We start from the raw sequence: 21,489 nt of genomic DNA, 5'->3' as shown, positions 1-21,489 counted from the left end.
TCGTAGAAGAAGACTGGAAACTGGTCACTGCTCGTGGGAGGAGAAAGGCTCCTGCTCCTCCTGAAGACCTGAAGCTGAAGAACAGGTTTAGTGCCCTCCAGGATGAGGAGGAGATGGGCATGGCTGCCAGGGAAGTACCTGGGACAACAGACCCTGTGCCCTGCCGGAAAGCCCGGAAAAAGCAGTGGGTGATTGTTGTGGGGGACTCCCTGCTACAGGGGACGGAGGCACCTATCTGCCGACCTGACCTCTTGTCTAGAGAGGTTTGTGGCCTGCCGGGGGCTCGTGTGAGAGATGTCATGCAAAGACTGCCTAGGCTCGTCCATTCTTCGGACTATTACCCACTGCTGCTCTTCCATGTGGGCGCCAATGACACCAAGGGCAAACTGGAGACCATCAAGCAGGATTTCAGAGTTCTGGGGATGGTGGTCAAGGGTCTGGGAGCCCAGGTCATCTTCTCCTCAATCCTGCCAGTGAGGGGGATGGATGAGAGGAGGAGGAGGAGACGGACTTTCCAGGTTAATGACTGGCTGCGCCGCTGGTGTTGGCAACAGGGTTTTGGTTTCTACAACCATGGGACCCTGTTTGAAGATCGACAACTGATGGGGAGAGATGGGATCCACCTCACGAGGCGGGGCATGCGGGTCTTTGCCAACAGGTTGGCCAGCCTGGTAAGGAGGGCTTTAAACTAGGTAAGATGGGGGAAGGGGAGAGTTATAGTGCCAGGGTAGCTGGCAAAAGACTGCTCAAGTCGGGATGCCTCCACCAGGTGAATGCAGCCAGGGAAGTGTGCATGGGATGTGGCTATGGAGGACCCTCTTTTACCCCTCCTGGGAAACCTGCATGCTCGATCACCTCCCTGAAATGCCGGTACACCAATGCACGCAGCATGGGGAACAAACAGGAAGAACTAGAGATATGTGTGCGGTCGCAGGGCCATGATCTCATTGCCATTACAGAGACATGGTGGGATAGCTCGCATGACTGGAGTGCTGTCATGGATGGCTACGTGCTTTTTAGGAAAGACAGGCCAGGAAAGCGAGGTGGTGGAGTTGCTCTTTATGTGAGAGAGCAGCTGGAATGTATTGAGCTGTGCCTAGGGGTGGATGAAGAGCGAGTCGAGAGCTTATGGGTAAGGATCAAAGGGCAGGCTAGCATGGGTGACACTGTGGTGGGTGTTTACTACAGGCCACCTGATCAGGATGAGGAAGTCGATGAGGCCTTCTACAGACAGCTGGAAGTAGCCTCACGATCCCAGGCCCTGGTTCTCATGGGGGACTTCAACCACCCCGATATCTGCTGGAAAGACAACACAGCTAGGCACAAACAGTCCTGGAGGTTCCTGCAGAGCATTGGTGACAACTTCTTGACACAGGTGGTGGAGGAGCCAACAAGGAGAGGTGTGCTGCTGGACCTCGTACTAACAAACAAAGAAGGACTGGTGGAAGATGTGAAGGTCGGGGGCAGCCTTGGCTGCAGTGACCATGAGATCGTGGAGTTCAGTATCCTGCGAGGAGGCAGCAGGGCACCAAGTAGGGTCGTAACCCTGGACTTCAGGAGAGCAAACTTTGGCCTCTTCAGGGACCTACTTGGAGGAATCCCATGGGTTAGGGCCCTAGAAGGAAGGAGTGTTCAAGAGAGCTGGTTAATATTCAAACATCACTTCCTCCAGGCTCAAGAGCGGTGCATCCCTATGAGTAGGAGGTCAAGCAAAGGAGGCAGGAGACCTGCATGGATGAGCAAGGAGCTCCTGGCAAAACTCAACCAGAAGAAGGAAGTATACAGAAAGTGGAAAGGGGGACAGGCCACTTGGGAGGAATATAGGAACGTTGTCAGAGTATGCAGGGATGCGACGAGGAAGGCTAAGGCCCGTTTGGAATTGAATCTGGCGAGAGATGTCAAGGACAGCAAGAAGGGCTTCTTCAAATACATCAGTAGCAAGAGGAAGACTAGGGAAAATGTGGGCCCTTTGCTGAACGGGGTGGGTGCCCTGGTGACGAAGGATACAGAGAAGGCAGAGTTACTGAATGCCTTCTTTGCTTCAGTCTTTACTGCTCAGGCCAGCCCTCAGGAATCCCAGACCCTGGAGACAAGAGAGAAAGTCTGGAGGAAGGAAGACTTTCCCTTGGTGGAGGAGGAGTGGGTTAGAGATCATTTAAGCAAACTTGACACCCACAAATCCATGGGCCCCGATGGGATGCACCCACGAGTGCTGAGGGAGCTGGCAGACATTATTGCTAAGCCACTCTCCATCATCTTTGAAAGGTCATGGAGGACAGGAGAGGTGCCTGAGGACTGGAAGAAAGCCAGTGTCACCCCAGTCTTCAAAAAGGGCAAGAAGGAGGACCCAGGGAACTACAGGCCAGTCAGCCTCACCTGCATCCCTGGAAAGGTGATGGAGCAGCTCATCCTGGAGGCCATCTCCAAGCATGTGGAGGAAAAGAAGGTGATCAGGAGTAGTCAGCATGGCTTCACCAAGGGGAAATCATGCCTAACCAATCTGATAGCCTTCTATGATGGAATGACTGTCTGGGTAGATGAGGGGAGAGCAGTGGATGTTGTCTACCTAGACTTCAGCAAGGCTTTCGACACTGTCTCCCATAGCATCCTCATAGGGAAGCTCAGGAAGTGTGGGTTAGATGAGTGGACAGTGAGGTGGATTGAGAACTAGCTGAATGGCAGAGCTCAGAGAGTTGTGATCAGTGGCACAGAGTCTAGTTGGAGGCCTGTAGCTAGCAGTGTCCCTCGGGGGTCAGTACTGGGTCCAGTCTTGTTCAACTTCTTCATCAATGACCTGGATGAAGGGACAGAGTGCACCCTCAGCAAGTTTGCTGACGATACAAAACTGGGAGGAGTGGCTGATACGCCAGAGGGCTGTGCTGCCATTCAGAGAGACTTGGACAGGCTGGAGAGGTGGGCAGAGAGGAACCTCATGAAGTTCAACAAAGGCAAGTGCAGGGTCCTGCACCTGGGGAGGAATAACCCCATGCAGCAGTACAGGTTGGGGGTTGACCTGCTGGAAAGCAGCTCTGTGGAGAAGGACCTGGGAGTGCTGGTGGACACCAAGTTAAGCATGAGGCAGCAATGTGCCCTCGTGGCCAAGAAGGCCAATGGTATCCTGGGGGGCATCAGGAAGAGTGTTGCCAGCAGGTCGAGGGAGGTGATTCTCCCCCTCTACTCAGCCCTGGTGAGGCCACATCTGGAGTACTGCATCCAGTTCTGGGCTCCCCAGTACAAGAGGGATGTGGCACTACTGGAGCGAGTCCAGCGAAGGGCCACAAAGATGATTAGGGGACTGGAGCATCTCTCTTATGAGGAAAGGCTGAGAGAGCTTGGCCTGTTTAGCTTGGAGAAGAGAAGGCTGAGAGGAGATCTTATCAACGTGTACAAGTATCTGAAGGGAGGGTGTTGATCGGATGGAGCCAGACTCTTTTCAGTGGTGCTGAGCGACAGGACACGAGGCAATGGGCACAAACTGAAACACAGACAGTTCCATCTGAACATGAGGAAAAACTTCTTCACTGTGAGGGTGACAGAGCACTGGAACAGGTTGCCCAGAGAGGTGGTGGAGTCTCCTTCTCTGGAGATATTCAAAACGCGCCTGGATGCAATGCTGTGCACTGTGCTCTAGGTGACCCTGCTTGAGCAGGGGTGTTGGACTAGATGATCTCCAGAGGTCCCTTCCAACCTCAGCGATTCTGTGATTCTGTGAAAAGACAAGTTTTCTCTTTAAACACCTATTGCAAAATGTTTATAATAGAAAGCAAAGTTAGAATAAATCTCAAAGTCTGAGCTATATGAAAAGATCACGAAGTTCATAAAAGGACAACTATCTTTTCAAACTACAGAATATTCTCTGTAGTTTGGCAATCATACTCTGTGGATTTTTTTTTAAACCATGTAGACTTTCTGATACCTGTGGATAAACTGATTTCCCTAGGAAACCATTTGAGAAATCGCTACAATATTTTATTCCCTAGGACATATTTTACCAAATAGATCTAAATATGTTCTGAAAGCTGGGCACATGTTTCAGATTCTTCTAGAGTCAAGAACATAGTGATGATCAAAAAGAAGATAACATGACATAATTGTAGAAATCTTCCTTTAGGACAATATATTATACATGTTAAAAAATATCTTTATATTTAAGCAATTTTCTGTGAGGAAATTGTGTGGACATCTGTAGTTAAAAGAAATCAAAGTAAAAAGTTAGCTTTGAAGTACCATCCACTTCTTTGATTATCACAACCATTTTGTCTGATGTAAGTTACTGCTCTGAAACTTTATGAGGTATTTTTCTCACATTTGTATTGAGTGTATTTTCTCACCTACAATTCCCTACTAGTTTAATGGTATCTATTGAAGGGCATGTTAAATCTAGAGACTTTGGTACTCTGTATTTGTCTTACTGTTTCTGATTCCTTTACGTTTATTTTAAATGTTTTTGTTAGATCTACTTGCTTCATATTAGCAAGCATTACTCAGTTTTTCAGTGTTCTGTGTTTCAGTGTGATATGCATGGATTAGCAAATTATTTTCCTCTGGGAAGGGTTGACTCAAAGTTCTTTACAGTTTCAAAAGTATCATTTAAAAGAGAGAGGCTGGAGCACAGCTCAGATCTGGATGTGAGCCCAAGCTTCCCTGGAATTCAAAGGCATATGGGTGGTAGAGACTGTAATTTGATTTACTAGGTACACTGAACTGTAGCTTACTCATTAGCACCAGTTGGCATTGTTCGTGCACGCTGGCTTCTATTGCAGCTACGTGGTAGCTCAGACTCCCTCGTTTCTGTGCAGCTGGGTTCTTTCTTGATTTGATTAATTGTAAGTCTACGTTATAGGTTCAGAAGAAATCATTGTTATCATACAGTTTAACTTTCTGCCTAACACAGGGTAAATTCTTTGATCTTTTTCTTACTTTTTGTCTAGTAGCTGTGACTGAAATAGGGCTTATCTTTTAGAAAACATCCAGTCTTGAGTGAAAACTTTCCACTGCTGTTATCCCTCTAGGTAATTTGTTCCAAAGGATAACTAACCACCCAATGGCCAACTTGCAGTTTACTCCTCATCTAAATTTGTGTACATTTAACTTCAAGCCATCAAACTTCTGTGCTAGATTGTAGAGCTCTCTGTGATTACATTCCTATTCCTCATCGCTGTATTTATTCCACTATGAATAAATCATACCTTAACTTACTTTTCGAAAACTAAATAGTGCTTCCCAGTCTGTCTTCATGCAGCTTATTATCTTATTATCATTCTTATTTCTCTTCTCTGAATTGTCTCCATTTTTTCACTCTCCTTATAGAACTATAAAAAGGAAAATTGGACACAGAATTTTAGTTGCACAAGTGCCTAAGAAGAGATAACATCTGTGTTCCTATTCAGTACTATCACTTACACATCCAAAAATTCATTCTTCTAGTCAAATGTTACACTGTAATCTCAAATTCATATTCAAAATCCCAAGCCATTTCACATGCTCTGGTTCTGAGGATAGAACTCCTACACTGAGGTATATCCTGTTTTCTTTATTTGTGTATGTATGACCTTAAATTTGGAAATAAAACATATTGGACCGGATCAAAAGTAAGTGTAGCCCAGTATCCTGTCTGCAACAGGAGGAGGGTCACAATAATCCAGAAGGAAGTTTTCTGTGGCTGAGGCTCATCTCTTGCACTCCAGATTTCTGGACTTCTGATTTTCACAAATGGGGGAGACATTACTGCACAATTTCTAGTAGCAGGAGACTGTGTTCGTATTCTGCCAGGGCAGAAGAAACCCAGGACCTTAAATTAATGCCCAGGGAAAAGTAAAATCAGGGTAAACATAATTCTCCCTCACACTCTCCCAGCCCCCACCTGCTTTTAGCTCAGGGAATTGAAAACTGAATGGGATATTTATGTTTTTAATAACCTTCAGGGGATTATTCTTCATGAACTCATTCAGTCTCTTCTTAAACCCATGTAAACGTTTAGCTTTTACAGAATCCTTTCAGAAGGAGTTCTACTAATATATTATCTCTTCTTTGAAGAAACAGATCTTCTTACTTATTTTGAACCTAGCTCCTTTTATATCTCATTATTAAAAGAGATTATGTTAAAAGAGACAGTGAACAGTCAATCCCTATCTCTCCCGCTGTATGCCATCCCTAACATTGTAGACCTCTATCGTATCCCCTCAGTCATCTCTCTTCTAGACTGAAGAAGCCTTAGATTATTTTTGCTGCTCTTCTCTGAAACTTTTCCAGTGCTACAATATCCTTTCTGAAATTGAGGGTCCAGAGCTGCATAAAGTTTTTAAGGTGTGTGTGAACCATAGATTTATACAGGGGTATAATGATATTCTCTGTTCACTGTTTTTTTCCAAGTACCTCCTAATATTCCATTTGGTTTTTTGATTGCTATCTATGCTAACCCCAAGATACCTTTTCTAGTTGTTAATGATCAGCTGAAAACTTGTCATTTCATCTATGGAGTTAGGTTTTTTTTTTTTTTTCTGATGTGCATCACTTCTCATTTGCTACTTTGTTGCCTTGTCTCTTAGTCTTAGAAGGTTCTTCAGCAGTTTGTCGCAACCGGCCCTGAATGGCATAGTTTCATCAGCAAAATTTGTCACCTAACTAGTTCTTCCATTTCCAGTGTGTTTGTGAGTATGTCGAATAGCACAGCTTGCAACACAGATCTGTGGAGTTTCACTAATCACCACCCCTTATTGACAGAACTGACCATTAGCTTTTATCCTCTGTTTCTTATCCTTTAGTCATTTTTTCAATCCATGCCACGACCTTCCCTCTTAATAACATAGTGGCTTAGTTTCTTTCAAAGCTATCAGTGCTTTGAACTTTGAAGTATCACTTTGACAAAAAGCCTTATGGGGTCCCGTTAGACTTCATCAACTAGATCACCACTGTCCAAGGTCTTGGCAGGTTTTATAATACTTCTTTTAACAGATCCATGCTGATTCTATAGGTATATCATAATATTCCAAATACCATATTAGCTAGCTGTCTGCAAATTCTGTTCTTTATTATGCTCTACTAATTTGTCAAGCACAGGCACCTAACAGGCCTTGGATCACCCCTGGAACTCCTTTCAAAGTTGGCATGACATTTGTCATTTTTCCAGTACCTACGCTGCAGAGAAGTTTGAAGTCAGAGGATACAGGCCACTTGTACTGAATCAACTATTTTAGCCTCAGTTTCCTCTATAATAACTCTTGGGTGAATACCATCTAGTAATGGTAATTTGTTATTACTCATTTTGTCACTTTTTTTTAATAAGCTTTTCTGCAGTCACTTCAGTTTTGGACAAATCTTCTGAAATGTTCTTGACAAAGAAGGATTCCAGTTTGGACTCTCTGTTTTCTTCCAGAGGGAACATCAATGCAAAGAATGCAGCTAGATAGCTTCTCTGAAATGTCTTTATCTTCTCTGTGTGTTCTCTTATACACTTATACCAAAACTCACAGTACTTGACTCTGCCTAATTTACCAATCCGTTCACAGCAGGCCATGTTAGTCATTTGTCATCTGCAATATTTACTTTTGCCTCAATCTTTATGCCATTTTCAGACTTTATCATAATTCCGTTTCTTATTATGTCTATGTTATTTAATACCATAGAATCAAAAATAATCTAGCAGGTTTCTCCTTTAGTAGTAGTTTTATTAAAACTAGTAGAAGAGATTAAGTTTTATATTAAATGAATTTTACATATGTTAATGATTTGCTTTATTTTAGGGAGGTAATCCGACAGCTACTGTAATTGCATTGTGTTCAATGAGAGATTTCAATCTGGCTCAAGAAACTTGCCAGCTGGCCATCAGAGATGTTGGAGGTCTTGAAGTGTTAATTAATTTACTTGATACAGAAGAAATTAAATGTCAGGTAAGTGGCTTTGTCAAACAGAGCAGTGCATATGCTTGTGCTATTAGAATATTTTCTCAATTTTCAAGATTATGTAGAATAAAGAAAATAATTGATTTGTTTTCTCATTTGTTTTCTGTATTTTCTTAATTTGAAGGACTTTGTAGTATAAAAATCCAATTTCTGATTTTCAATTTTCTTATTTCCTTCTGATTCAATTTAAAAGATAAAATGTTTTAGATAATTTTTACATTTCAAATAATTTTACTGTTTTTGTATTCTTAAATAATATTTAATGTCTATTATTTTCCATTATTTAGATTGGTTCTTTAAAAATCCTGAAGGAAATCAGTCAGAATTCACTGATCAGACATGCAATTGCAGATCTCGGAGGATTACAGATCATGGTGAAAATACTAGACTCTCCAGATAAAGATCTGAAATGTTTTGCAGCTGAAACAATTGCTAATGTTGCTAGGTTTAAACGAGCACGACAGACAGTAAGGCAACATGGAGGGATCAAGAGATTGGTAAGAAGATGCTAAAATCAGTACCTCTTCCACATGTGTATTTTTTCCTAACAATAGGTCATTTGTCATATACCTGACTCTTCAGATGGTAGTGTTTGCTATCACTAAAAAGTAGTACAGTATCAGGCTTCCCTGTATATAATTTAAAAAATTTTTCTTTTGTTAGGTTGGGCTGTTGGAATGTATTTCAGTGGGACCAACCACTCTAACACCACACCAAGCAAAAGATTTTGAAATAGCACGCTGTGGGGCTTTGGCACTGCGGAGTTGCAGCAAAAGCACCAAAAATAAAGAAGCGATTCTTAAGGCCGGTGGCATTCCATTATTGGCTAAGTGGCTCAAGTGTTCACATGTAAACATCTTAACCCCAGTGGTGGGAACACTACAAGAATGTGCCTCAGAGGTAAGTAAACACATACAGCTACATTATTTCTAACCATAAAATTAATTGGCCAATAAAAGGAAGTGTTACCTTTGCCTGCCATTTAAAAACAAACTTTGTCCAGGACAGGAACCCCTTCAGGAAGTTTGGATTCAGAAGTGTAGATGCTAGGGTGTGGTAGAAGTTTTTTTAAGAAGGTTACAGCTCATGATAAAATAAAGCTCACTTAATTTTTTATTCTAAAGGCCAAGAGTAGTGTGTGGAAGAAAATATGTCAAATCTTTTCATTTTGAGATATTTTCTTCCACACACTACTCCTGGCCTTTAGAAACTAAAATTTCTGTCATTTTTTTCATCATTCTTGAGAAATTAAATTTGGCAACTTCAGATACCATCTTCTGGTTAGTTAGTATGTTTAAATTGTACGAAGCTAATCTAGCGAGGAGGCCAAGATAATTCAATGCAGTACAAGGCAGGGCAGATTACACTGTCCTTGTGAACTGGGGAAGACAGTGTCTGATCAGTTTCAAAAAGAACAAATATATGTGATTTCTCTACAGATTTCTATGACAGGTTTTACAACCTTGAGTATATCCAGTTTTTAAATATAAACATAATTATTTTTACCATAGCCAACCAAGATGAGTGGATATTTCCCCATTTTCAGAAACATATTTGAAACTCAGGCACATTGCGCCTAAGCTCAGAAACATGCATTAATTTTTATGGCTAATTTGAGACATGCAAGACATGATTTTTCAAAGGATTTTGCATTATGAAACACTTAGTGTGTTCAAAAATACCTTCTTGAAATACACAGACCCCATGAAGACAGACATGTGAGAAATTTTAGCTTCAGTAGTCTCTATTGAACAAACAGGGGGTTCAGGGTTGGGGGTGGGGGGTCAGTTTTCAGGGCGGGTATTTGGCCAGATTTGAACACATTTTTCAGGGAAGGCTAAATGAATCTCATATACAGAAATTTCCCCTCTCTTAAGTAATGGTTCCAGCTACAATGCCTGTGGGTTAAAATTTGGAAGAAAAGATCACTGACAAATTTTAATGCTAAGAACATGTTTTCCTAACCTTGTTCTGGGAACCGATCTATTGTTTTGGCTACTGGCTTCAGATGAAATGAAGGGGTACTTGTTGATCCTGTTCTGGAGCATCTGTTTCTTCTCTGAATCTGAACATGGAAACACTGTTTTATACAATTTGAATAACTTGCATATTTTATTTTTTGTATACTGTGCAGAAGGTAAAGAAAGGTGAGCACCTGAGCACCTTTCAGAGTCTTCTAAATTGTTTAAGCCAGGTTCCTACAAAGTGAGCATTGCAGCACCTGCTTGTACTGCTGATTTTAAGATCACAGCCCTGCAGAGATTTTATGCATATGATTAACTGTGAGAACATCAGTAGTATATTCAAGGCAATCTAGACTACTTTTGCTTAAAATTAAGCACAAAGCTTCACAAGATCAGAGCCTAAAATTATAGTACTTCACTATTACTGTGACTAGTTTTATTAACTACTAATATACAGGACTTAAAAAGATGGAGTTTATCTTTTTAGGAAAGTTACAGACTTGCAGTAAGGACAGAAGGAATGATTGAGGACCTTGTGAAAAATCTGAGTAGTGAACATGAGGAGCTACAGATGCATTGTGCAAGTGCCATATTTAAGGTAATTGGATTATTTTAATCAGTAGATAAGAGGGGGGGATTAGCACTTTGTTTTCATATAGTTGTCACTTAGTATTAACATTTCTCAGTTTTACTGTTTCTCTAATGTGGGAGAAATTACTTTGCAGAAAATGTTAATGGTCTGTGGCTAAATTTTTATGAGGGTGTTTTAGCTGTACATTTAATATTGCATTTCAGTTCCTCGTTGAATTAGTCTCTGGCGTGCAAGTCCTAAATTGCGCAGGTAACCGGTGGAGAGGTGTGGGGCATGCTGTGCAAGGAGCTACACATTTTGTTTTCTGTTTATTTGTGCACGAGGTGAACAAAGTGACAGTATAAACATTGTAACATGCAGTAGCTCTTTACTCTCAGAATCCTCTTAGTGAGTGACTAGCATTTTTCAGGTATTTTAATAAGCAATTTTTGTTTTCTTCTGTATTAGTTTTGAATAGTTGCAGCATAATGCATCTAGCTTTTGAAGACACTTTCTTCTACATTTTGAATAATATGTGTATTTAATTTGTTGCATAGTGTGCAGAAGATAAAGAAACACGTGACCTGGTTAGACAGCATGGAGGCCTACAACCACTGTCTGTTTTGCTTGGTAACTCTCAAAATAAGCAACTTTTAGCAGCTGTGACAGGAGCAGTCTGGAAATGTGCAATCAGTGGAGAAAATGTGTCAAAGTAACAATTTAATTTTGCAAATATTTATTATGTTATCATGTTTTGAATTTATGGGCCTATTTGGTTTTCGATTTCTTTTCTGTCATGATTCTGCAAAACCATGCCTTGTAATCATTTGGGCCTTCAACTTAGGTGTTGTAGTACCTGAAGATTGCCATCTGACCTTGTCAGGATACAGTGGAGACAGTGTTAAGTTCCTAGAATCTTAACAGTCCAGGGTGAGAACTGGTGCCTGTAAAGAATAATTAAGATATAGGACACTGAGCCAGGAGGTGTACTAGCACATAGAAAATGTTTGACTTGTGTGCATATCTGATATCCCCATTTGCTCTCTGTAGCTTAGAAACCTGAATCATGGCTCCACAGCAGAGAGAATATTCAGCACACCTAACTTCAAAATTTTAGGTACATATTTAGGTACTCTTTATAGCCAATAGATAGAGTAAATTGCCTCATTCTAGAGTAGATAGCTAAAATACATTAGGTCCACCTATTTTAGAAATATACTGGAGGCTAGGATAATTAGCCTCTGGAGATACCTCTTTCTTTGACTATAGAAGGGGCTCGGACAAGTAGCTTAGTCTGGACACCCAGCTTCTAAATGAGTGAACTCTACCTCAGGTATCTACCTCCACTTGGTATTAGAGCCTGGAGTCCTTGTCTGAGGATGTGAAAGCAGGAGTTATCGGTGCCCACCTTTCATGGAATAGCTTAACAATTCAGAACACTAGGCTCCCTCAATTCAAATTCATTCATCAGATTTATGCACCCTCTCTCAAGAAAACGCCTGCATAACTGGAGTCTGTATTAAGCTTCCTGCTGAAGTTATGCAGCTGTGTACAGAGAAATGCAAGATTCATGGGCTGGAAGGAAAACTAGTAAGAGGTGAACTCTTCCTGAAGCCCTAATTTTGGTATACGTTGCTGGACAAGTCGATATGTTTGATAGCCACTGGATAAAAATCAGAAGGAATTCCAAGAATCAGGCTTTCAAGTCTGGCTTTTTACTCTGCTAAATGAATTCCCAAACTGTTGGTATACAGAGCCATAGTCTTTACATACTCTACTTCTGGCCCCCTGCATTTTGCATTCTTGGCTGCACAGTAACACACTGCTTTTCAGAAGTACATATCCCCCTTTTCTATGAGCTTTGGTGCCTGCACAGAGGCATTCTGGTTCTGGAAAAATCAGTGGTGAGGTGGAGCGAATGGCTCTGCCTGTGCTAGTAAACTAGACAAGGCCAAAGCTTGAGTTAAGCCACTATGTCATGATCATCCACACTGTTTAACTGTTAGCACAGTGCCTTATACAGTTTGGCTAGCAGTCTCCCAGACAATGCCCAGACACTGCCTGGGAACAGCACAAGGCAACAGATTGTTCCCATTAGGCGGAATGGGTGAGGCCACCCTGTATTGTGAGCATAAGAGATTTTAGCCATATGGATGCTGTGTTGTGCCTCTTGTCCTCAGGGCTAGAGAATGAGCCCTCGCCTGTTTTATTTATTAATATAGCTGTAGCCAATAATTCTGGCCAAATGCAAGCAGATTTTTCCTGGGCTATTCAGATATCTTTGGCAAGTGCTTGAAGCTCCATGAAGGTTACTAGCCAGGCACAGCTCCAGACTTCAGCTGAATTCGTGTATATTCTAGTGCTGAGTCTGAAGCAGTAAACCCTATCCAAACTCAGGATGGGAGGACACTACGGAAGGGGGAGGGAGGATAATACAAAAACACAAAAGTAGATCTGGAGGGACGAGCTTGAATCTGGCATGGAGCTAGAACTAACAAACCCTGCTGGTTCCTCAGAGCCACTTAATTATCTTCAAACTATATTCTGCAATGCTCCCTATACCTGAAGCATATTGCTGAGATGCAGTGCTGCCTCAGCATGGAGCTGATATAGGTGCCTGCGCCTGGCTAGCTCAGATTCCACTTTGTGTGCAAGCAGCCATACTGCTTCTGGACACAAGATGGCCCGAGCCAACAACTCTGTTGGAGAGTAGCCTGCCTATCGCAGAGTCAGCCCATGTTACTGCATCTGCGAAACAGTCCATCTGCAACACAGATGAAGTTCCCCTGAGAAAATCAATACTTTTTTATTGACACTTTTGAAATTGCTTTGTTAATATTTTTTTGTGCTGTTAATGTTTTCTCTTGAATAAAATTTTTAGGGACACTTCCAGATTGCAAGGAACAGAGATACAGATGGTTTTTGCAAGGCAAAAGCCTGAATTATGAAAAATGAAGGTTTTTTATTTCTCAGTTACATTAATTACATTGTCATCCCGGTGAATCAACCTGGAAAGATTAATTTTATTAAAATGTTTCTAATTTGTCTATCTAAATCTCAAAAATGTGAATTTTTTGATATGAAAGAAAAGTCACAGGTACAGCTGATTCCTGAAAAATACAGAGTAATTATAGCTCATGTTCACATTAACAGAAGCTAGGGGCCATGAGGGAAGCACAAGTAAGATCTCTACCCTCAGAGAAATGATCTCTTTAGGGTAGAAAATATATGTATTTACACAAAGGTGTAAGTCAAAGCATAGTTATTAGATAATATACAGTTTGATATCCCAAGTCGAATTGTCATGGTGTATCACAGAAAATGTACGGAAGGAAGATACAGTATGTGCTTGTTAAGTGTTAAGAAACCTCTGAGTTCTGAACAAAACATGAAGTAAGATGACCCCAGTACTGAAGACTAAAGTCCTGATCTGAAAGATGAACCTTTGAGGTTTAGCATGCATCTGTTTGTAGGATGAGACCTGCAAAAGCAAACAGGCCTCCCGGAGTTTTAAAATAATCATCTTCTTGATTTTCAATATCAAAAGTGCTGTGAAGAGTGAAGGAAGTATTAGTGTTGCAGTCAACTCAAATTGCACACGTTCCACATTTCTGTCAACTTATTTCTTCACTTCAAAACGGAATCTAACATAATACAATAGAAATTTACTAGAACTATCTGTATGACCTTAAGAAAATGTAAATATTAGGCCTGAGCTAGGCATAGAAATTGTCAGGACAAACCCACTAAAGGCTAACATTCAGTGAAAAGTAAGAATGATCCTTGGGCTATAGAGAGCTGAAAGAGGTGCTGATATACTACTACTCCAGCCCATTGTTAACATGGCAGGAAAAAGCAGTGGAAATTAGGATGCCACTGTATTTGCCAGTCTTCCAGTGCATTTTCAGCTTTTATAGTCATTGCATCCATATGTTAAGTTTTAAACAGCCCTCAAACTGCTCTTCAGATTCCTAGAGAAATATATTTAAAAAAAAAAAAGAATAAGAAATTATGTTGTACATAACACTTTCAAGAACTGATTGGAATGGTTTACATGTATTGTGATTTCTTTAACAAAATAAGTTACTTACAAAATTAAACATTACAACAGTAACATATGGAAAATAATAACTTTGTTTTTATTGTTGTCATTTAGGTTTCAGGAATATAAAGCAATAGAGGCTTTAGTAGGACTGCTCACTGATCAGCCTGAAGAAGTCCTTGTAAATGTTGTTGGAGCATTGGGAGAATGTTGCCAAGAGCCAATAAATCGAGCTATTATCCGTAAATGTGGTGGAATACCACCGCTAGTGAAGTTGCTTACTGGAACTGATCAGGCACTTCTTGTGAATGTCACCAAAGCAGTGGGAGCTTGTGCAACAGAACCTGAAAATATGATGTAAGCTATTCATACTCACTGCATCTGAATACTGCAAGAAAATAATCTGAGTAATTCCAGCAGATAATTTTGGGGGGACAACATTCAAAGTTCTAATGTGAAGATAGTTTCTTACAAAAAATTATAAGTAGATATATTTGCAGTCAGATATGGCATTGAATTCACAGATTAGTTACTTCATGTAATAGGGATGTCTGAAAAGAAATTTCCAATTTGTAGTATTTTAGTTCAGGCTTTTGATGGATTATGTACCATACTAGTATAAATTCATCAGAATTAATAATGGGCTTAATTTCCTGTTAAACATATTAATAGGTTTTACTTTCATCAATTCTAATGTGAGTTTAATGGATATTTTACTTTTTGTTTTCCACAAGCTGTGTGGGTTAGTTATGTCCTACTGTAAAATGTGCTATGTAGCAACACAAATATTTAATTAAGAAAATATATAGAACACAACAGTTAGGCATTTTGGGGAAAATTAGAAAAGCCTGTGATAAATTGATTTATATCAAAGCTAAGACTCAGAATTACAGAGCACAATTTTAAAGTGCAGTATGATGATGATCTGCTTTTCCTTCTCCTCCTTTTACTGTTCTCAAATCATAGATAATAGCCTAAATTACAGAAAATAATTCCAAAAGAAATGTGTGCATTTACCGTCATGAAAAATCTTTTGAAAGTTTTTAAAATTAGAATATGATTTGTATTTTGTCTTTCTTCATTATTCCTTTTATGAACTCAGACTTTTCTTTTTGGCCCTTTTCTCCCGTCCTATTCCTTCACAAAACCAAAGAAAAAGGCTGTCTTTTTACTGAGAGAGTTGTTGCTCTCTTCAGTTTTGTGATGTAGATTTGCATGGCTGACAGAAAAACTTTGAATTTTATGATTAAGTGTTCCAGTAAAATATTTAGGTCAGTATTTACTGTGCTTGCTGTTCCCTTACAGGGATATTTACCTCAAGATTTTGGGCATATTTCCCTCCTTATATGTAAGAAAGGTCAGAAAGAGAGAATTTTCTTAAGCTCCTCCTGTTCTGATTTGCATAGTTCACTTGATATTCATATGGCAGTGCAGGGAATTCTTTTCCTGAACAGGGCTTTTGTTTTCATGCTTTGGCTGTCACCCAGTGGCAAAAGGCTAGATGGTACACAACTGTAAACATGGGTTATGCAAAGAGTTAGTCATGTAGCATAAAAGTATACATAAATGAAATCACCTTCACCATGTATTTCAGATGAAGAGTACTAAACATCAGCCTTTACACTAATGTATTAACCTAAGAGAATTAACATCATAATCAACTGAGAAATTTAAATGTCAATAAATATAAATTGACATTTATAAAACCTCAGACATACTCCAGTATGCAGCACTATCACTTGTAATACCCAGTATGGATAGCTTCATACTGGAATGTGGTCAGTATAAGCACCAAAAATAACACAGGTTGCTGCTAAAATTGTAATCAAACAAAGTGCATCTTGTTTTTAAGAAGGAGAGAGCATAGGTTGTTTGGGAGGAAATTCTAAAGAGTTTGCCAAGAGTGGATGAAGGAATCAAATCTCAAATTAGGTTCATATGGAAAAATTCTCTATTGAAGGTTCACAACATTTAGAAAAAAATGAGTAGGCAAGATTTTAGTCCAGGAGTATAATGTACTTTTAACGACTACAAAAAAGCCATTACAGAGAAATTATTATTAGTAGTAAGACTGAGGCACTTACCTGAAGCATTGTGTCAATGGAAGTTCAGAGTTGTAGCACTAGAAGAAATAATGGTGCTATCTTTTCCCAAGGCATGATTCAGCCAGGTGGGGAGAATTTTGATCCTGATCCAGCAAAATGTTTAAACAATGCTTAGCTTAAACATTGATGTCAATGGAGCTACTCACACATTTAAATGATTTGCTTGACTGAGTGTTCTGCATCTCGCAGGGTTAAGATATTTGATTTTCCAAAAAAAAACCCTGGGCCATCCATTCATCTTTCTTCTCTTTATCCTCAGACCAGTACAACAGGAGTTGAAACTGTAGTGCCTCATCCAAAATTACTCTCCTTTTTGGAATAAGTAAGTCACCAAAGAAATGGGGGACAAATAGTCTACAGTATCGCTTTGTGCCAAATACAGAATTTCGAACTAAAACAATATGTAGTCTTGTTAGAAAGTACTGTGGGGGTTCATGCTCTTTCTGTAAACATTTCTGAAGATTTTAACCAAAAATATTAGGTGAACCCATATTTTGTGTGGAAAGTAAGTAATAAGACCAAACTCTCCAACATTCTTTACAAAATGGAACACCCGAGGGACATTGTTCACAGCAACTATGGTTTTAGTTGGTTCTAGCACTGGTTTTCCACTGCACAGCTATGTGGTTTGACCACATCCCAAGCATACAGAGACTTGATTGTTTCTCCAACATTGCTTGTCTTGGTGTAACTTAGAGCAGTCTTACGGCTCCTATCCTGGGGCTTAATGACTTGTTTGGCGCATGACGACTCCATAGCAAAGGCTGCAATCAAATACAGTTAACTAATCAGGATTCAGCTACCCAGACAAAATCCTTTTTTTATTTGCAAAATTTTCTCCTGGTCAATAAATACCATCAGATGGGGCAGAAGTTCATAGCTGTGTAAAAGAAAAGACAACCCTGACTTACCTCCATACCATACACTGACTGGGTTCTTCTAGAGAAGAAGAAACAGGATATGATCATGCAATTACAAAACTGTGTTGTAAGACATAAGCAGAAGTGGGCTGACTCAAAATTGCACGGGCAACCTTATTTTGACATGCCTTTCTTTGATTGCATGATTTGCCACCTTAGTAGCAATCTTGTAATGTAGATATGTGCACTGCGTTCCAACTTAAAAAAAAATGCAGAAAAGTAAGTCTTCTGTGTGGACTCAGGGACCCCTACCAGAGTCCTTAGTGGGGCTGGAACATTTAATTCCATTTCCTGCGGTCTCCAGTTAATGGAAGACCGTTAGCTGCAGAAGGGTTTCTGCCAGCAATCCATTGTCATTCTCAATGTAGGCTAACACTTTTTCTGTGGGCGTTCACAGATGTTTGCTGAAATCAGGAATGGTGAGACATGAAAAGTCTGGATTCTTTGCATTTTCTGGAGGGTGTGTGTTGGCTTTTTATCTCAATCTATTTGCCTGATCATTTTTATATCTGCTTCTACACCCTAGATCCCTGTCAGAATTATCTCCTTAGCTTTACCCAGTAAGGCTACCAAAAAAAGAGTTGATCTGAATGGTTGTAGTCAAGCAAAATTACAAAAAATTGAAAATATGTTTGTTTGTTTTTTTAGTGGGGAGGGTTTAGCAACTTCAGTGAACTAGTGTACCTATTAGACTTTATAAATTCCATTCTTTTTGCAAGTTATCTATGTATCCTGACAGATGAGTTACATGTCTTACCTTAAAGGGAAAAAAGTATGAGAGATATGTCTTTGGATTGATATTAGAATTTGACTAAAATGGCATTCCATAGATTGTATTTAAATCCCTTAAGTAGAGAGAGGAATGGAAAACAATGAAGCTGCTTCAAAAGTCAGATAATGACTATAGAGTTAGATAATGTAATAGCCCTTCCTTTTGATTTGTTGTCATTGATTCTTTAAGTCAGACTGCAGAGCAGTGGTCCTTCTGCAGTTTTGATGTATCTTGATGCATCTTGTTGAATTTCAAATCTGTCGAAATTTCTATCGTTCAGTTGCTAAGTATGGAAAGGGGATTTTGCAATTTCTTATAGAAAGACCTACCACTTACAATCATTTTGCACAGATAACTAAAGAGGAAACAAAAATAATGGAACTAAGTACCAGTTAACAAACATAGTTGTTTTCAGTAATGTGCAAAACATATTTCAATTAAATTGGGATTCAGATGTTTCCCTGGTTCCTTCCAGTTTCTTCGAAGTAAAACTAAGTAGTGTATCTCATGGTGAGGGCTTGCAGAGGCTGACTTCCCCTTAACCTTATGAATATGGATTTGCTGCTGTCCACATTGGAAAGAGGGTATATAGACCAGTTAAAACTGTTTGGCCAGCATTGAAATGTGCTGTATGAGCACATGGATTTAGAGGTGAAGAGCTGTAGTACAAAGAAAAGTTTGTATTTCAGTCTTTGTCCTGACCCAGTAAATTGATTGGAGCTTGAGTCCTCAGAACACAGTGAGAGGAGGCTTCCATGTGGCCAGGAATGAGGAGATTTATAGAACACTTCTCATCTCTCTTCGGAAATAAAAATTGGGTCTTATTTTGCCTATATTTTAATAACCTGCAAATGAGTACAGTATGTTTGGGGAAACCATTCTGTTTCTTTAACTGGAGCAGCAAGTTTGAAAAGAAAGCATGGACAGTCTTGCCTCAAAGGCATATATTTAATGAATATGTGGTTGATTCAAAGTTTAGGATTTATATAGGTCTCATTTCACAGACTCTGCAGTGTCAGTAATCTGGTGTAGCTATAATAATCAAGAAGCAATAATCAATTTTATCAAACTATTGATACTAACATGTTAAGTGTAGAGATCAGTAGTATGCTAAAAAGCCCATCACAAAATTTAAGAGGATATTAATGGCTTGCAATTTGCAAAGAAACAGTGAATGAATTCCCTTCAACTGTTAAAAATTTTTGGTGTTACTGCAAGAGAACATATGTGGAATGTTGTGTTAAGATCTGGGCATCATTTTTGCTCTAGGAGTAATCAACTCTTCTGATAGGTATTTTGTCACCTTTTCATATTTTGTACTCTAAGGCTTTTGTTTCTGAGTTTTTGTATTTCTTTTTTTTAAGCATTAAGAAACATTGATGTATCGCTGCTCAATTTATAAGTAGTGATATGAAAATTCCAGGATTTGAAAACTGCATATTAAGATGCTTAAGTTCCAAGCATTTTTTTTTATATCATACTATGCCCTAGAAGGGCATGATCTACCATAATTAAGGTAACTTATTTTAATATACCACATTTAGAAATATGTACAAGTTTCTTCTTAAAAAAAATTGTTACAACTTTATGATAGCAAAAAAAAAAAAAATCCTCTTCCAGTGCTTATGTCTTCATCTTAAAAAATACAGGTTAATGTACATCTTTTTGGTGAACTGTCACAGTGCGAGATATTCCTGTCACATGATGTTAAAATAGCTCAGGTATTTGTCCTGTCAAAGGTTCCAGTATTCATGTCCTTACCTTATTTAACCTTTCCCAAGTGTTAAGAGAGTTCTAAATGACCCAGGTGGTAGAAAAGTACCTGGAAACATTTGTCTTCCCATTGTATGAATAACTTTAATTTCATGAGAAGGTGATGCATAGCTCTATCCTCTCATTCCCCTATATCCCTTACGCCTTCTTTTTTTTTAAATTGGAATTGCATCAGTTGCTTAGTTGTGATAATAGCTATCAGTAGCTATCCTGAAATAAACCTGAGAAACTCAATTTGAGCTCTTGTAAGGCTCTCAGCTCCTTACAGCCTATTTCCAGTCTTAACAAGGATGTGGAGATGTGCCAAATTTCTCTTCTGGAGAAAAGCAAAGCAAAGCTACTTGTAGCCCGTAAGGCTGATGGCAGTTTGATACTTTCTTATTTCCAATCTTCCTAGTTCAGCTGACTGAATCCCCATCACTTTCCTTATTTTATAATCATTTATTCCATGGAGTGGTTTCAGACAGGTTCTATGAGATCAGTTGTTCTCTACTATTAGTTTTTGTCCTGGCAAATTTGGCTGGCAGTTCTTGTGGCTTCTTTTTTTGCCATCTGGTAGAGACAAGCAATATTTAAGGAGTTATTATTTTACTTTAGCACCACTAGAGAAACTCTAAAAAACTCTGGTGATTCTTCTGGATTCTGCTGTCCTTGACTTTGGTGTGTAATAGAAGCCCAGAACAAAGCAGGAGAATTGCAAGGGATGGCTTGCCCTCAGTAAGGGTTGAGCATTTTCAAATATATTTTCACATTTTGTTAGCTGCATGTGTTTAATAAAGTGTGGCTTACAGACTAACCATTCAGTTAAGCAGTCTTCTGTTTTGTAATGTGCTTATATTTGCAGTAGTAGGTATGTGTACTACTTAAATAATCATTATTTCTAGTTCTAAAACTACACAGGCTGCTTGAGAGGGGAGCTCATGTAGTTTCTGTGAATGATTCAAGGGTATGTAATGAAGAGGATGGGATTAAAAAGAAAATAACATATTATTACAGACTGTGGAAAAAAAAACCCCTAAGAATGAGGGTCTATGAAATAGTAGAACTCACTTCCGAGAGAAAAATTGTTTGTTTATCATACATTGCTCAGACGAAGCCAGCATTGAAAAAGGGAGAAGAGTAGTAGATAGGCATGGGTGAATCTAGATCTCCTCCATGTCTTTTATCTATTAAATCTCTGTGATGTTTCCAGCTGACTTTTAACTTCTACAGAGTGGAAGGTCAACAATGTTATTTTTCTTCACCAAGCCTTTACTTTAAGGCAACTTCAAGAAATTAAATGATTCTTAATAACTTTCTTGACCTATGTAAAATAAAGAGCGAATCATACAGCTGTGAGAGAATACCAAGCAAAAACTAAGTTGACTTTTCTTAAAACAACATAACTATGTGACTGAACTTTCTTGGTGTTACATGAAGAGCCTGAAGCTGTTTTCCATAC

At 39.4% G+C, this 21,489-nt stretch overlaps 1 protein-coding gene across 1 annotated transcript in view; it reads left to right on the top strand.

Annotated features, from left to right (window-relative positions):
* ODAD2 (outer dynein arm docking complex subunit 2) overlaps nt 1–21,489 on the top strand; it is a 96,235-nt gene that overhangs the window by 29,082 nt on the left and 45,664 nt on the right. The window contains exons 10-15 of the mRNA XM_013949258.2: nt 7,743–7,889; nt 8,189–8,398; nt 8,565–8,801; nt 10,353–10,463; nt 10,994–11,148; nt 14,593–14,835. Coding sequence (XP_013804712.2) covers nt 7,743–7,889; nt 8,189–8,398; nt 8,565–8,801; nt 10,353–10,463; nt 10,994–11,148; nt 14,593–14,835 — 1,103 coding nt within the window. The remainder of the gene's footprint in view (nt 1–7,742; nt 7,890–8,188; nt 8,399–8,564; nt 8,802–10,352; nt 10,464–10,993; nt 11,149–14,592; nt 14,836–21,489) is intronic.

Source organism: Apteryx mantelli, chromosome 2 (genome assembly GCF_036417845.1).
Source record: "Apteryx mantelli isolate bAptMan1 chromosome 2, bAptMan1.hap1, whole genome shotgun sequence".
Lineage (NCBI taxonomy): Eukaryota > Metazoa > Chordata > Aves > Apterygiformes > Apterygidae > Apteryx > Apteryx mantelli.
Note: the sequence above shows the minus strand (reverse complement) of the source record. Positions and strands in the feature narration are given on the sequence as shown.